Raw genomic sequence first — 19,010 nt, forward strand, 5'->3', positions numbered from 1 at the left:
GCTCCAATTGGTCCTAGTGCTCCAATTGCTCTAAGTGCTCCACTACTCTATCTTCATTTAGCTTCAACTGATTTTATTTGCATTTTTTGATCTAACTTGACCAGAAGCATATTCGAAAAAAAGCAAGCGCATTTGGACGAAAAGTCAACTTGGTAAAATACGATCTCATCAGATTGACTCTGTCCCATCAATAGAATATGATACTACAGTCTTGTCTACGTACAGGTAACGAATAGGACGTAAATTTTCACGAATATTTAACACAGTAGGATGCGTGCGATCGGCGAGTTTACAATAGCATATAATACCTCCAACAGGCATTGACTCCGCAGTCTTTTGGCTCATCGGCGCCAACAGTCATTGGCTCCAACAGTCATTGGCTCCAACGACCATTAGCACCATCGGTCATTGGATCAATCGGTCTTAGGCTCCAGCTGTCTTAGGCTTTGCTGTTTTTTGGCTGCTAGACTATGGGGCTACGAAGCTGCGAAACTACTGGACTACAAGGCTTCAACAGGATACGAGACTACTTGGCTCCAAATGTCTCTGACTCCATTCAGCTGCGAGAGTTAATTTATCTCATAAAAAGGAACTTGTAAGTAGTCCCGATTCTTGCCAACAAATGACGCCACGTGTTGCATGTAGGTAAATATTATTTATTTATTTTATGTTGGATGCCGGGATGCTCACTAACGATCGCAAAAAGAAGAATGGCTTCGCTAGACATCAAGGAGAAGGTAGTTCGTCTTGCATGTTAGTGCTTCTCAGCTGTCTCATGCCATATTATTTGACGCAGTAATGGATGTTTCTTGTTTGAATTCCAAACAATAAAATTTTTTTTAGTAATAATTATGTTAGTAGAAATTCATAATTTAAATGTAACTCAAAATAAAATGGCGTGACTTGTTAAGTAAAAAAAAAAAAACTCGTACAGAGATCAATTTTCAAAAATAACCAGAAGCACTGGGAGAATATCAGCAGATCTCGATAAGAATAATAATGAGCACACGAAGAATACCATCCAAATAATGACATGAATAATCAGGAGCACACGTAGGAAACTAACGCACGTTTTCCTTAATATCGGATAATCACAAAAATAATTAAAAAAAAAAAAAAAATGAGGGAAAAATTACAAAAATTGCTTCTGCCAGCTTGTGAACTTCTCCTTTGTTGAGCAAGGATAGAGTTCTAGTACAATAAGTTTAAAAAATAACGTGCTTAGTTAATGTGTGATTTATTATATGGCGAAACTCACCAAATAATAGTGCCGAAGCCTCTGTGCGAGGAGGCAGTGCTGATGAAATGTTCCCATATTGTAAACCCGTGAAGAATAAGGGTAGTGGTCTTGCGCAACAACTTTGGTCATTGAACGACTGATAATCTAAGTTGTTAGTGTTGAAATTGATATTTGTGATACGAAAGGTCAAGTGTGAGCTGTGTTTACAGACTCGTGGGTTGATGAATGAGAGCAAGTCCAAAGTTTCGTCCATTCATTCCGAACAGTGGTAAACACATTTGGTAGTATCGTGACACAGCGTTAATTAAGTGAATGGACGCAAGCCTGAATGAACTTTAATTGAAACCGAAACTGATAGAAGCTATTAAGATAACTCTAGGAAAGTTCATGGCCGTCTTTATTCAAGTAAATTTACAGTTCCATGCTCATCGTTTCGGACTCAATAAAATAGTTATTCAAGTAAATAATTATGGTGAGAGAGTAGTGAATTATATGTTATTTTCGTTATTATTGTCACAAATCTGTTACAGGTAAATAATTACTTAGAGAACCAACTGGAATACATTTTTCAAAATATAAATATAAAATCAATCTTCTAGTTGATTCCTTAAACCACAAATTGTTACTTCAATTTCTTTATAATTACTGTTATATAAGGAATTATACTTTCAGTGTATCAAAATAGGGCTTGCGTTTGTTGTTGGTTCTCAAATTTACTCAGGAAATATTTATCAAAAGTAATTTTACTACTATAAAATTTCACGCAAGTAATTATGTTTATCGACATTGGCATGAATTTATACCATTTTAAGATAATGCACAATGAAAGAGACTGTGCCCTAAATGTTATTTACAGTAAAAAAAAACAACTTTGCACCTTTAAACACGCGTGCAACACAATAATTATTGTACTTCTGAGGAATATCATTTTTAGGACCATCTCGGAGACTATAATGTATGACTATAACTTTGCTTAGGAATACACAAGTTACATGTATTAAACATATCTGGAATATATTAAAAATGGAAATGTATATATGTACGAATACTGAATGGCAAAACGTTTTCCACTATGAGGGAAACCAAAAAATATTGTTCAACTTATTCCCACTATATTTGCGTAAAACAGAGATTGTATCAGGTAATCCACGAAACCACTTAACTATAGAAAACATAAGCTTATAGCGTCATGTAAAATTTTATAGCATAAATTTGAATCTCGTCCAGAGAAAAACATAACGACTTGATATGGCATTGCAATATATTACTGATTGTGTGTAACTCATGTCTTTATTTAGGCTTATAATCCTTTTAAATGTGTTTGGCTGGAAGAGAATTTGGTCTGATGAGCTAATTGAGAAAACGTTAATAGAAAACACCTAACAGAAAACATTAAGATATAAAGTACAAACAACTTTTAGACATTATATAATCTAAAAATACAAGAACATGAATAACACATTTTTGTGTTAAAATTGACACTGCATATTAAAAAAATCCAGGAAAACTATGTACAAATAAGGCTTAAAAAATCAAAAGCAGCTCTGTTGGCATGTTCTATGAAAAGGAAGGGTTCACAAATTCAAATAAGTTAAAAATATTTTGTACTAGAAGCAATAATCCAATTTGAATTTGATAGGATAACGTTTATTTTGTAAATTTAGGATGGTGATAAATAAAAAAATAGTAATGAAATTGTTATTAATTTTTTTTTAAATATTTAAGTACGTAATAAGAGCCTAAAACAGATTACGTCCTATAATATTTGTTTTTGTACTGACAGGACAAGTACCTCTGTTAAAATATTTTGGTAAATGTATAATATGTATGAGAGTAAAAAAAAAATATTATTCCTTTTTAAGATACGAATTTAAAATTAGGTAAAGCAGACAAATATAGAGATTAATGAATCGATGGTTTAGTAATTATTTGTTTATAGAAATTACAAAGATTATTTTAAAAATATCTGAGATATTGAGACAAGTCAGAAGTGATTTAAAACTGATTTATATAAATATATATTTATACTTATAAACAAGAAGTATTCTGAAGGATATCATTAAAAAAGAAGTAAAGAAATTCAAACATAATTTTAAAATAAAACCTAAGGTTCACATATGTATGCAAATTGAATATTAGAGCGACTACAGAATGAAAATCATTAAATCTGAAACTAATCGGCAATGGTTTTAAATGAGCATTTGTCCTGAGTGATTTCTGGAAACAATATTAAGACCTAATCTTTCCCTATGTAAGTTCATTACTTTACTACTATGAAAACTAGCTCTGTAGCACTCATTTGTCCATCATGTATTAGAAAAATTTCAATTATTTTAAAAACCTTTAAAAATGAGGATATTTAAAGAGCGGTGGAGTTAAATAGAGATAAAGAAGTTTCGTCAAAGTCTATAAACATTAGTAGAACAAATGATAAAAGGTCAAACAATATAATAAAATACCTATAATTGTAGTTCAATGTGTATGTGTCATTATTGTGTAATTTATTTTATCAAAAACAAGCAAAAATAGTGATTAAAATGTTGAAATTTAAAAAAAAATTAAATAAATAACAAAATAAAGCTGGTTTTGGTGATGTCATCGTAATGTTCATATAAGCAGCAAAGAATCCTGAAGTCTTGAAAATAAGGGAGGCAAACATTAAGAAATAAATTAATAAAATAAACAATTTAAAATGGTTTCGATAAATAAAATATACTGACACATAAAGAAAATAATAATTTAATTGGTGGTATTGTGTAGAAATTATCAATTTAAACTAAAACTATTTTGTTATCTTTAAAAGATTTGTGCAATGGGAGTGCATGACTTGATGTAAGTTTTTGGACATACGCCATTGCTAAGTTCTTAGCAATGGCGTATGTACAAAAACTTACATCAAGTTAAAACTATTTTTAACTACAGCTATAGAGTTATCAAATTGCCCATACAAATAAAAAATAATCCCTTTCGGCAAAGCCTAAGGGGGTAGATAGATCTGAAAGTAAATATTTATTCTGTAATTTCTCTAAACTTATAGAATGTCATAGAAATATATGAAACAGTTCAAGAACTTAGTGAACAAATTTTCCTATGGTTCTCCTTTATTCAAAAATGATCGATTAAACTTTTTCCCTCATACCATGCGGAGAAATTATTTTTAACGTTTGTAATTCAATTGAAAATCTTAAAACGATTTTTATACTATGATGCTTAGGTAGTAATTATTATTTTTAACATTATTCACTATATGTAATTCCTTTCATTAGTAAATGTTATTTTAAAATGTGTTTTGGGTCAAGTTTTAAAAAATATTTGTAAGATTTACAGTACGTTTGACGAATTTTATAGTATACGTATTAAAGAAAGATTTAGATTATATTATAACCCTTTGTTTTTACCCCTTGCAGTTAAAGTTCGGCTCAGCAATAAGTGCTTCAGCAATAAGATTTAGATAATTTTCAGATTATTCACAATAAATTGTAATTGACTTGATAGTCAACCAACAATAGGTTTATTTTTTAAGTTTCGACTATTTTATTTCCACCCCTTGAAATAATGTTTGGTCATATCAAAATTTATTATAGAAAAAGATTTTAGATAGTTCTAGAAGGTTTTAAAATAGACCAAAACAGATTTGATAGTGTACATACTACGAAAAAAATTTTTTGGTCCATTCACACCTGCTCTTTCAACATATTGATGCACAGTTGTTTTAGATTATATATTGGAAGGTTTTGATATACATATGCAAGAACGGATTCATAATTGTACATAGTATGGAAGTTAGGCTTTAATTTTTATTTCAAGCCCAGTTTTTTTTGATCCACCTGCAGCAAATTTATCTTATCAAAAAATTTTTTTTTTCAAAAAGGTTTTAGATAATATTTTAATGGCTTACAATTAGTTTTAACGTAATTAATGGTGTGTCTACTAATGAAGTTATGATTGTTTTTGTCTTCCAACTCCTGTTGGTATTATAACTATATACGGATATGATACATGTCATATTAAGGTAGTTATAGTAATTTATCTGTTTTTAAAAAACCTTCCCATTTTCTACCTTTTTGGTCGGATTATGCTTATTTACCAACTCGAACACAATTTTCCATAACTTTAATTTTGTGAATAAGTTTTGGAATTTGTTTGGAAAAAAATAATGGCCGTCATCTTGTTCATAAATATAAATATATAACTTTGAGGTGACGATGGTTTTGGGGTCAATGGATTATGAAACTAAAAATTATGTAAAATATTCTAGACGTCGCACAACAGTAACGACTGCAATAGTCCTTTAAAATCTACCTAAAATCAACCCAATAGTTTCACACAGAAGATGGGTGCAAATTAAGTTCTAACTTCCAATCTTTGTTTCGCTATGACAATGAACTGCCACCATCCAAGAATTAATCACAGTGAAGCCTGCTACAAAATCATTCTGATTGGCCAGACCATTTTCTAATCAAAACCACCCCAGGGACCAATCATACCTCGGTCTTGAATGGCCCTCTGTGAATATTGTCCCAGACATGAAACCTTTTAATAGCTTATCACTATTACATTTATTTTAATTTAAATTGGTGAATAACCCTGGTTACAAATTATCCAGGGATCTTGGTAAATAAACCGTATTTTTCGTAAACGTGCGGGTACTAAGTTCACGTACATTGAGCATAGATCTACAAGAATAACCTTGGTGCATCATCAAATCTTCAAAAAACATGTAACTTGCAACTTGAGTACTTGCAAGAACACTCTTATGACGTCCACGTGTGTGTTTACCCTGTTTATAAGGAAACCAAAGTTCTAAACACGGCGTAGTTTATACGAAGATCTGGTCATCTGAAAGTTCGAAGAACTCTTCATTTATTTGAGGAGAATTCTTCTTGTCAGTAAATTTACTGTAATTTCTAACAGTGAAGTTGACTCAATTTAAAAGTGACAAAACGTCTGGCATACAACTATTTAAAGGGACGTGGTCCCAGCCCAGATTCCGAGAAATAGTTATTATTAAGCGTGATTATTTTACCTCACAACAGTAAGATAGCATTACACTTTTAAAAAAATACTACTTGTCCTTTCATATATTGGAAATTTTTTTCTTGTCTAATATCTTATGTCTTTCACAGACTTACCTTTTATTCCTTAATTAACGAGAGCTCACAACTCAGCTAGTTCACATTGATTGTCTCAAAGGGCTTAGATCATACTTAAATTTTGCAGAGTTTTATGTAACATTAAAGCAATTAATTTTTCAGTTTGGTTTAAAAGTTGCTTGGGAATATTCTTCACTTAATAAATAAGGCCAACAGACCAGGTTAGGTGTAGCTGGGATTGGAGTCCAAAGAAGAATTAGAGAAATATCATAAATGATAAAGGTTCCATCTCCTTTAATTATGTACGTAGCTATGAGACTTGTGATATTTAAAGGGGGGAATAACTTTTGTGTGAAGAACGCGACTTAAGATTAAAATGTGCAATTTCTAGATCCACGGAAATTTCGCGAATTCATTTAGTCGCAAGCTAGTATGCAAATCTCCACACTGTCGCACTGTGTTCATGATTGGACCACAGTTATCTGGACACGCCCCTCTACGACCGTGAGCCAACGATGTCCAGCTAGGAGAGAAGTAAGCGAATCAGGTAGTGCCAAATAACAAAGATAAAAATGTTCTCGCTAAGAAATCAACCAATGGGAAAGTAAACATGGGTCGAGCACACCTATAACTTTGAATTCTATCCTGAGGCCAGAGGAATCCGCGAAATTTCGGGACTCTGGCAATTTCTTGTGTCTGTACTTCTGCATTTTTAGAGTTCAGGACTGTCAGAAGATTCCTATCTGCATGTGGGTCAATTGTACCATTATGTCGGCGTGGTCCACATAGTTTTGGCCAGTGTACCATAGTTTGGGCCAGTGGAACATAGTTCCGGCCAGTGTAACATTGTTTGGCCCAGTGTAACATTGTTTCGGGCCAGTGTGCCGCTGGTAAAAAGGGGCGACGGAAGCCGCCGTGAGGCGACGGGTGTACAGTTCCAGGGCAAGTGGTACCTGGTGAAGGCGCACGACTTCCCGCAGGCCCAGGGCCAGCCCGGGCGGCTGTCCTGCATCCAGCAGGTGTTCACGGCCAACGAGCACGGCGACATGAGCTACAAGATAGCGGACTACGACAAGAGGTGAGCCGCCACGGGGGACCGCGTCCTCTTGCAGTGCACTCGCCCATCTTGACCTCGGTTCATTTATGCTTCCTGGAAACCATTCCAGGAGAATGCTCAGCCTTTCTTGTTAACCACTCATGATGACCAACTTAACCAAAATAACATAATTAAAATCAAAGCATATAATTCCCTTCAGAGCAAACGCAAATGAAACGCACACAAGAGGAAAATGATGATGGATTTAAAACTTCAGCATAAATTAATTTACCTTTGTTATTTTACAAGTGTTACACCGATATACGAAAACCTTTATAATATCATCTTAGTTTATTGAAATCAAAGCTTGTTTTGAAATCAAATCCATATTGAAATTTTCATCGAATTAAGACGATTATTATGAGGAAAGCAATCAACGGACGTACAATCAAATATTTCGTCTATTCCATGAGGTATCTTATATAAGTTTTTAAAACGTAGTAAATAAATTTTTGTTGATTTTAAGGAAATGTCTTTTATTAATTTCACACGGATTTTTTTTTAATCGTGTAAAGTTGTACGTTTCAGACAACAATTTTGTGATGTTTAATTTATAGGTTTTAAAAAATACCAAAAGAATTACAGGGTTTTTGTTTGAAATGAAATATTTATTTCTTTCTTTAGAATAACGTGTATCAAGTTACTGTGCATTCAAACAAAACTTTATATATATATTTATTTATTTATATTTTATTGAACGTTTTAATTATTTGTAGCAAATGGTACTTATTAGAAGGTTGTCTTACGCTACTTTCGAAATTCTAAAGTGGAGTATGTTGTGCCTTTATCCTTGAGAACTGTGATGTTAATTAAAACAATATTATATATATATGGTAACTACTTTAAAGCTTAGTGAAGATAGTTGTTAGTGGGCAACATAAACTTTGTGATAAGTGTCTGTTTCCAGGACACAAGAGGCCTACCGCTGGGCGCCTGCCACAGCCTTGGAAAGAGAGAACGCATCTTCAGATGACGGCAAGTTTGTCATTCCCTACCCTCGAGAAGAAGACAGTAAGTTGATTGTTCAAATACAAATAAAAACTAGTCAATAATAAAATATGATATTTTTTTATCATTCTGACAAAAGTTCGTACACCCAGGTTTTGTTTTAGCTCCTGATTTCTTGTTCTTAAAAAAAAAAGTATCAGCTATCGGCGTCAAATTTTTAATTTAGCTTCGCTTCTATTAAATATTTATATTTATTATACCTACTAATTAGTTGTTTGGCAATCGGTGGCCGTAATCGTTTAATCGTTTAAACGTTACGCTAACGTGGCAAAGGTCGTTAATTCGATTCCGTCACACATGGATGACTGAGTACATGAAAATGAGTCGGCGCCCGATTGGTTGCAGCCAACTTTAATTTCGATGTTCCGTTACCTCATGGCATTGTGCATAGCCGTGTGAGTAGAAGAAAATTAAATTAAATCCTTTGTAATGGCTGGCAGATGATGCCTTACAAAAAAAAAAAGACTAATGTTTTTATAACGCTTCTCCTGAACTGATTTTTTGAGTATTATATGTCCTTAAAAAATTCTAATTTTTAAAAAATTTTCAGTAAATTATTGACCTTCTTTTCATTATAACAGAGCTCTAACATATATAGAAGTAATGATAATTAAATCTTATTAAAAAACATAAAATAGTTTTGTTGTCCTTCATTTTGTAGTGCTATTTGATAGCAAAAAGCTGTAATGGAATTTTATTGAAATCCCGTGAACAGTTTTGTACATATTAACTAAAAGCTCGTCATCTATTGGACTCTCTCTAGTTTTTAAGCTTGTTTATTTTTTTTTGTGAAAAGTGTACGTTATAGTCAGACAATGTATTAAATTTAGTATACGGAAATAATGTATCGACATTGCAAACAAATAAAATCATGGCCTTATGTTATTTGGTTAAAAATGACACATCTACAGAAATGCTTCACCCTGATTATGTACTGCTTGGAAGTGAGATCACGGGCTGACATTAAAAGCACAGCTGCGGCTACACGGACATGCTTTGCTCGGACATTGAACGTACCTGACGGAACCTGACCTGAAAGTCCATTGGCGCATAGGCGTACCCAAGGGGGGGGGGGTGATTTGGGGGGTTTAACCCCCCCCCCCCCCACCGAAATAAAGGCAAGAATATTATGAACTCTCATGTCATTCGAAACTCATTTTCTGAAGTTTCACACCGAGCGACGAGAGAGAACGTCACCAAGCAGCCCAATTGTTAAGTTAACGTAAACATATTTGAATTGCAGTGGTTGGTTCATGAAGGTCCACTGCAACATCCACATCAACCCGGAGAATGTGGTTACTGAATTTGCCAAAAAAAAAATAGAAGAATTCTTCTGTAAAAAGTTTGTAAGCTTAAAAAAGTTTATTATGAACAATTATTTTTTGGTGTTTATGCAGTTTTTCTTAAAAATCAGAAGGCCCCCCCCCCCCCGATAAATATTTGGAAGAACCCCCCCCCCCCCCCCCCCGAAAAAATCCTGGGTACGCCTATGCATTGGCGTCACACTCATGAAAGATTCCACGTGGCCGTACACGAAACATCAAGATAAGTCTTGTCACTGTCCCCCGTTGGGACAGCAGACAGTGACAATCTCCACGACTGACCAGGAGCAGTCTTATTTATCCGCGGAGACGCAACCATTGTAAAAGAAATTCTTTAAAAAAATGTTTCCAACTCAACTCCGCACATGTCTGGACTGCTACCCATATTTTAAGATCGCAAGCCTTAAACAAAAGCAGCAGCAAATTGTCTGCTGGTGGCTTCCGTGGAGTAAGGATACGCTGCAATTTTTAGTCGCTTTTCCTCACTGGGCTTAAACTCTGTACATTTTTATAAATTTTTAATCTAAATTGAATTAAGTAATATTTTAATGAATTTTAAAAATTTTCCCATTAAAATCGGATAATAATTACGGAATTTCAATATGGCGGACGAATTTAAAAATGGCGGAAGAATTTGTTATAAAAATTTAATCAATTATTTTTTTAATAAATTTTAATAGTATTCACATCAAAATCGGATAATATTTATGGACTTTCAGTATGGCGGCCGTAGCAAAAAGAGCAACTATAGTGGCCGAGGTCAAGATCCTAATCTCAGCGGCTTAGGGCGGATTGCTTTTAGGAGTTTTAAGTTGCTTATAGGAATTTTAAATCCTATGGAATTGTAAGGGAATAAAATGGCAAATTTCCCCTCAGAATGGGAATATTTTCTCCGAAATAGGGAATTTTTCTAGGGATTTTGAAAAAATTTAAGGAAATTTGACACCATTATGTACGCTGTAACGTCACATTCCAAAATGGCGTCCGACAATCCCAATTACACTTACTCTTGCCTCAGGAAATACATTCATATACTACTGATCTTCAATTTCTTTAATTTCATAACTGAAACAAAAAAAAATAATTCAACTTTAGTGAGCATTAAAACTTTGATGTTTCTAATTTCTTTGAGTGTCTCCTGAAATATCATATTTAGTTACAATTGAATAAATAGGTTATACGAACCATATCTATCTTTCAATCCAGCCTCACTCTGATATTTGGTTTTAAAATTACCCTTATTTTCCTCTTATTAAATAAATAATCGTAAGGATTTTTAACCTTTTTCTTCTTATTTATATTATATTGGTTTTAGAAATAAAAAAAATAATTGTATTGTCCCCCGGTTTACTGAAATGATTAAACAAAGAGTCAGTACTCAAATATTTCGCAGAAATACGAATATTTTTTGAACTTTCGTCATTTTATTTTTTTCTGAAAATCCATGCGACGTATACCACTTTGTGAAAAATGTTTTGATTCATTTTATTTCACAAAGATTCTTTTTTTATTTTAAATTTTGTTTTTAAAAGATTTTTTTTTTGTGAAAAACCTTACAACTAAAGTAGCACATTTTAAAATAAAATATTTTGTCTAACAGCGTTACTTTGGCTTCTGTTCAAGTAGTATGTTCATAATTTTCGCTTTATATGAGATCAAACCGATGGTACTGTAGCCACTCCAATTTACTGACATTGTTTTGAACCTCGTGTGTTGTGTGCACCCTTTTTTAAGTACTTTGATAAGCACTCAGTTCACTATCTGCAAGTTTTTTCATATGTCCTGTGAAATTTTAATACGGTTCTGTCGCTTCTCTCCTCTCATTCGTTTCAGTCCTTTTTTCATTATTTGTACCGAATAACACAAAAAAATAAAACTGAGTATTTGCACGTTCTAGAAAACTTCACTAAATTTCTAATTAAACCAATTTAACCTTGATCTTTTTAAAGCGTTCTGATGGTGCGCAAAGTAAATAAAAAATACCTCTTTTTTCCGTTAAACTGCTGCTGTAGTTATTTGAGAACTTTTTTTGTGATACAATTTTTTTGTGCATATTTTTTAACTTTTCTGATTTTTCGTTTTGATTTAATTCAGAAAGGTGTTCTCTAATTTTTAGTTCCAGTGTCTCCGCTGAAGCACTACATCTTGAGCACTGACTACATAAACTATGCGATCATATGGGGTTGCTTCACCAACGAGAGAGCAAACGTTACACTAGGTAAGAAGCATTTATAAATATATATCTAACATAAACACTTATTAAATTTAAAAAAAATATATATATATATTATTACGTTGCTTCTGAATGGTTTCTGAACATAGCTTTATGAAAGATTTGAAATTACCTTTTCAGTAAAAATAAGTTAGTTTTCCTTTTTTTCCACGCTTTGATTTGCTTGATTTGTACGTATGAATAAATAGACTATGTAATAAAAATTTTCCATTCAATTTTACCGACTTTTCGACGTCCGATGTATTGCATACATATAAAGAACCTCTGACAATTCAATATTTTGATAGCTTAAGGCCTTAGTGTTAAGGGGGAATGGGGGGTCAGAATGTTAAATAAACCTTATTTAGTACAATGGGTAGTAACCATGCTGTTTGTTTATCCATGAGGTCGGGGCATGGTGGAAATTTGCCCCGGAGTCGAATGTGCCCCGGGTGGTGGGTGGGGGTGGGGGAATTAATGACCCAAAAATTTGGAAATTATTAAAATAAACACTTTTTAATTTGGAATGTTTCCGATCCAAAAGGTTGGGTTATGGTGGAAAATATGCCCCGGTAAGGGAAAGGGCGTGATATCCCTAAATTTTGAAATTTATAAAAGTAAATTATATTAGATTTAGAGTTTTTTCCGAGGACGTGTTATTGTGGAAGATGTGCCCGGGGTTTGAGTTTCTCCTCCTTGGAAAAGGGAGGGGGGCAATGCCCCGAAATTCGAAACTTTCAAAAATTATATCCTTTTTGATTTAGAGTGTTTTCGAGGTCGGGTTACGGTGTAAAATGTCCCCGGGGTTCATTAATGGTTATATGGGTACTATATATGAAATTATCTGGCCACTTTACCTCCGTGATCAAGTGTATAATACGTACATTCCATCTGTCAGTGTTAACTTCGGCACAGATGGTGTAAACATAATTAAACCAATAGCCATTCAGTTTCCAGCGAAATACAGCTATGGTTCTGCTGAAAGGTGAATGTTGCCATTGATACTGAGTTGGGCATAGATCGTGCATAAAATGTAAGGCTGCAGTTTATTTGGGATCGCGTCTCTTTGCTGCTGGACAGACTTATGTAGCTCTTAGTCGCTTAAAGTCACTGGATGGTCTCTAAGTAGAAGAACTTGATTGCTCTAAGATAACAAGAAAAGTCTCATGTAATGTTGACGCATTAACTGAAATGACTAGATTAAGAGAACATTAACAACTAATTTTAAATTCATCGTAACAAATTAATACTCATATTTAGTATTTTTAATTGGTTACAGTTACTCACATTCAAAATTTCTACTTCATTTTTAAACTAAAAAAGAAAAAAATAAACTTATAGTTTCAAGAACCGAAAAAGAAAACCGCTTTATAAATTGAATGAACTATAAATTAAAAAATAAAATTTTAATTTTTTTTGTCCAACAGCCAAGTAATGCATCACAACTCTGTATAACTAAAAGCGTGGGGTGCTTCTCTTCTTTCATTTTAGTAAAGACTACACTATAAATGAGTGATAGAAAATTTTATACAAATGATATCAAGCACCCCCGGAGTGTAGATCACCTGGTTGGGGGGGGGGGGGCCCTTAGGGGGCCTGGGTCCCCTGGTTTAAGAATCCTGTCACTAAGGGAAAAAAACAAATGATACCAAGCACCGTACGTTCTTAGTTAAACGGATTTGTGGTTCATTATTTGGCTGTTGGACAAAAAGATTAAATTTAAATTTTTCATTTTAGATTTTTAGTTAATTCAACGATAAAAGCTGGGTTTTTTGTTTTATAAAACTATAAGTTTATTTCCATAGCAATCCTTAGAACTGAGAACAGTATATGTCGGGCAATGAAATAGTTTTGGAAGAATGGGAAATGACAGTGGCGTAGCGTGTGTGGGGCGGAGGGGGCGGCCCGCCCCGGGCGGCAGCCCGCGGGGGCGGGTCGCCGGTGAAGCGGGTTGAGATCTGATCTATGATTCATTCATTACATGTGTCACACACACTATAATGTTCCATTTTTATCTAAAATTTTGCTCACCAACTATTTTTTAATATTTATTTAAAAGAAAAACTGCGAAATCACTGACAGAGCTCTTTATAAAGTTTGTTTGTTTACATACGAACAGCAACACCGCATCACGCCGCGCCGCCCGGCGCGCGCGAGCCGAGTTGAGCGGCACTCCTTATTATGTTCATTACTCATACAAAATCTTTTGTTTCACGCGTCGGCCCGTGTCGATGCCTCTCTTTCGCACTCATTGAATTTAGTACTACGCATTGTACTGTAAAGTTTGACCTTAACACAGGGCAAACCAAACAACTTCCGCAAACCGGGACACAGTAAAACTCCTATATTGCCCCGTACCGCGAGCGCAGGTAAACCCAAAAAAATATTAAAACCCAAACTAATAGCAGGCTTAAAAAACACTAATAAGGTTCGAACAGTGAGAGGAGGCAGCAAGTTAAAAAAACGCAAAATTTATATGACAACATTTAATAAATATATCATAAAATCGTTTCATCACAAATCGGCGCATCCGTCATAAAATACATACCCTATTACTACTTATAAAAAAATAGCTACATAATAATACTAAAAAAACTTTAACAATTCCCCCAAAAAATTATAATTTGATCATATACTTCGGAGCTCCGAAAAGTAAATATAATTACCAAAAAGGCATTAAAAATATATAACAATATATATTAATACAAATACAAATACAAATATAGATACGCACCGGGCGTATCACCGCTGTAAATACCAATTAACATAGGCGAAATCTAGCAAAAAATTGACACACCTTAACATGCAAATAAATATACCAAAAATTTAGCAAATTACAAATTATGGGTTTACAAGCCCTTCTCAGTTGTCATTTTCTAACGGTCGACGCCTTTTTTCTTCTAGGTCTGGCAGGGATTGGGTGAAACACGCAGAACGTAAAATCCCAGTTTCAGTTTTATTAGTCCGTTAATTTAAATCTCCAAAATCCACAAATTATAGTTTCGCACCAGGGGTCAAAGGGGTCAACGGGGCAGTGGCACGGCTGGCACTTACTTGCTTTTTGACGTCGTGATGTCCGGTCACCAATTACACTCGTTTGCTCACGAGTGTTTTTAATGGCAAACCCTTGCCATTATACGTTACCGTAGCTGCAGGTAATTGTACGGATATGACGAATCCTTCGCCATACCGTCTTGGAGTTTATTTCGGCGCACATAATTCATCCTTGGAAAATCGTCGCGATATTCACACACGCCTCACCAACCACTCGCGTTCATCGTATCAAAGCATTCTAAATTATATAAATGAACCCCGTTCATATTAAAAAAGGAACACTCGTATACAGTTACTTCGATGTGGAACCATCACCATGGCCAACCCGCGTTTTACTTCACGTGCGCGCCCGCCTGGGCCTACCAGGCGACTCCGCTCGCCCGTCTCACCTGACGTCACACAATCAGCTGTTCTGCTCGCGCGCCGTCTAGCGCAGCGATTACCAACATATTCGGTAGTGTCCTCGAACTTTCCAGACCAATTTAATAACTTAAAATCTTAAACTTAAAAATAATAAGACTAAACAAGAATTACAAATTTCTTTTTTAAAACAACATATAACAAACTTAAATCCAAAATAACTCGTATTACCAGGCCATCCGAAAGATTAATAAAATACGTTAACCATTTCTGCCAACATAAACATTTTCAAAGGTAGCAGCTGTAGCACACATGCTACAGTACTGATCTTTGTTTGTTTTAGTGCATCGTGAAGTACCGTTACGCAATCACGCTTTACTCGTATGTTTGTTTCGCGAGTGTTTCGGATACGGAACGAAAGTCGTTTTGATTGTCTTTCGATCTTTTAAATACTGTTGAATCTTCTAAAACTAAACATTTAGAACTTTACCCAATCTTTGAACTAGTTTTTGAAAATGAAAAGAGTCAAAGAAAGCGGTGCGGAATTCCTTAAAAAAAGGCTAAGAAAGAAGCAGATGCGAAGAAGTCTCAAGGTGCATTACTGAAATATTTTAGTTCCAGTTCTGGTTCGAAAGCCACGTTAACGTCTTCGGTGGCATCCTGCAGCAGCGGAAGTGATTCCAGTGTAAGTAGGTATATGATTCCTCCATCTAGAATCATGCATGGCCTAGAATTACTCCAGTTATTTATTATTATTATTATTTATTGTTTACAAAAGTTACAATATTTCTTACATTAGTCTCGCAAAACCTATTCACCTAGGTTTGTCTGCGAGTACGGAGTCACACTCGTTCATTCAATCTTATTTTATAATACACTTAAAATTGCTCTAATAGCTGTTTGAACATTGATTATTGTTTAAAAAGTATGGAGTATATTAACATAAATTACATTGAGTTAAGGTACATCTTTTTAAGTTTACGACTGAATTTTGTCCTGCTACTTGAATTTAAAACTTCAGTAGGGGATGTTTTGTGAATCTAGTAGTAGTCTAGGAATATTTTTTTTTTTGTTTTTGGATAACTTGATTATTTATGGTACCTGTCATACAAAGAAAACATAATTTTTCATTTAGCTCAAAAATGGCGCCAACGATTTTTCTCAAATTTCTCGTCATTTCATCTTTTAATAACATCTATAACATGGCTTACTCAGTCAGTTTTTACCGGGAAACTCTAAAAAAGGTAGCTGCCATACAAAATCAATTTTGTTTGTAAATTTTCCTATAAGCCCGGCAAACCGCGCCGTCACCAAAACCACTTTTGTTTTGTGATAGATAAAATACTTATTTGAAATTCGAACGTGTCCTCCGGCCAATATTCATGGGAATACATAACTTATTTTACAGGTACAAGAAGAAGACGTACCTGCCGTCGCAGTTGGAAGTAGTTCTGGTCCCACCACAGAGCAGGGTCAAGACGAAGTCGACTCATAAAAAGTACCTCAAGCATCTAGTCATAAGCCTGCAGAAAAAGTGAATGTTGCCAAAGAAGACATAATTGAAATCGTGCCTTCTGCTCCTGCCGAAATCAAAGATGTGAATCTCGACGATGTAGGTTGCTGGCCTTCTCCTATGACAGATGAAGTAAGAACGCTTCTAGTACGTCGCGGATCTGACTCAGTACAGCACATCGATTCCAAATTTGCCGATTTTGTTCGCTCAGGGACTTCAACGAAAGGCGGTACTCGAAAACTAACCAAAGAGTGGTTCTACAAACCATTATCTAACGGCGAAAAGATTCTCCGAACATGGATGGTGTACTCGCCTTTGAAGCAATCCTTGCATTGTTTTTCTTGAAAGCTGTTTGGCAATTCCGGCTCTAACTTCGCATCTGAAGAAGGATTCAACAAATGGTGGAAGCTAAATTCAAGAATAGGAGACCATGAAAATAGCCTGGGCCATGAACAGAGCTTCTTGAAATGGAAGGAGTTGGAAGTTCGCCTGAACTGTAAAGCAACCATCGATCAGAAACAACAAGAAGTTTTCGAAAGTGAGGAGAAGAAGTGGAGGGATGTACTGTATAGGTTGCTGAATATTATCCAGTTCTTAGCCAAACAGAATCTGGCCTTCAGAGGACATCGAGAAGACATTCGAGGAGATGATAGTGGCAATCGCGGGAACTTTCTGGAGTTAGTGCACCTCGTAGCTAAATACGACCCTCTTCTAATGGAACACCTGACAAAGATAAAGCTGGGAGCAAGAGTCTCAGTTCCGTATCTATACCCAGAAACCCAGAATGAATTTATAAACTTACTGGGACAGCCAGTTCGATCCACCATCATACGTCGTATTCAAGAAGCTAAATTTTATTGCGTAATCTTCGACAGTACACCAGACATCTCCCACAATGACCAAATGAGCCAAGTTCTGCGAAACGTACATATCGAAGGAGAAAAAGTCGCCGTGGTAGAATCTTTCATTGACTTCTTCGAACCAAAAGGAAAAAATGCAGAAGATCTCAGAAACGATATAATCGCGAAGATAACATCAGACGGACTGTACATACAGAATCTGAGAGGACAGGCTTATGACAATGCTGCCACAATGTCAGGGATCCACAATGGAGTTGAAGCCCGGATTAAAGCACTGAATCCGAAAGCTATATTCGTTGCATGCACAAACCACTCCCTAAACTTGGCTGGGGTACACGCTGCTTCTGAATCAGTGGATTCCGTGACGTTTTTTGGAACTCTGGAGAAGCTGTTTGCCTTCTTTCCGCATCAACTGTTCGATGGAACGCTTTGGTTGCCGTCACAGGTCAAGCAGTAAAACGAGTCACTGAAACGCGCTGGAGCGCTAGACATGTAGCTGTCAAGATGCTTAAAAATAAGTTTGAGGTAGTTCTTGAGGTACTGGAACAATTAACAGATTCATCTCAAACTTCCGAAACAATATCGGGAGCCAGTCTTCTCCTGACAGCCATGCAGTCATTTAACTTCCTAACTTTTCTTGGCTTTTGGGCTGCAGTGCTACCTGAAGTAGATGACGCACAGATTTACCTGCAGCAACGAGGACTAAGTGTGGATGAGTGTGCTCAGAAACTCTGCGCTTTGAAAACCCTCTTAGTGGAAAGTAGAGACCGTTTCGTGCAAGAAGCAATTGACTTTGCTAAGACTCTCTGCGAAAAACTCGGAATCGAACTCAAAACGAGGAGAATTCGCAGGAAAAAACGCTTGCATGGCGATGAATCTTCTGAAGATGCAGCTTTGTCTCACGAACAGGAAATCCGTCGAGAGATTATCGCATCATTCGACAAGATCATTCAAGAAATGACGACTCGATTCCAGCAAATTCAAGAAATATCGGACAAGTTCGGATTTTTGATGCCAGCGAAACTTTTGGACAGCAAGTTCGAGTGTGATCTTTCCCATGTATTAGAAGACATCGACAAGGACGAGTTTCAGATGGAGCGGAAGCGTCTTCAGCAGTTTGTTGTTGTTGCCTGTTCTGAATCAGAGGAAGATATAAGTGGTAAAGGACCACTGTAGCTCCTCCAGTTCATTCAAAAACTGAATTTCGGAATTTCGGTTCCAAATATAGTCATCTTGATTCGTATATATTTGA

The 19,010-nt window shown here is 35.3% G+C and overlaps 1 protein-coding gene across 1 annotated transcript in view; it reads left to right on the forward strand.

Annotated features, from left to right (window-relative positions):
- The window catches only part of LOC134537873 (lazarillo protein-like), a 37,417-nt gene that overhangs the window by 6,546 nt on the left and 11,861 nt on the right, over nt 1-19,010 (forward strand). Inside the window, exons 2-4 of the mRNA XM_063378766.1 lie at nt 7,269-7,411; nt 8,337-8,440; nt 11,876-11,977. Of these exons, the coding sequence (XP_063234836.1) occupies nt 7,269-7,411; nt 8,337-8,440; nt 11,876-11,977 (349 nt within the window). The remainder of the gene's footprint in view (nt 1-7,268; nt 7,412-8,336; nt 8,441-11,875; nt 11,978-19,010) is intronic.

The sequence above is a fragment of the Bacillus rossius genome, chromosome 12, assembly GCF_032445375.1.
Source record: "Bacillus rossius redtenbacheri isolate Brsri chromosome 12, Brsri_v3, whole genome shotgun sequence".
NCBI lineage: Eukaryota > Metazoa > Arthropoda > Insecta > Phasmatodea > Bacillidae > Bacillus > Bacillus rossius.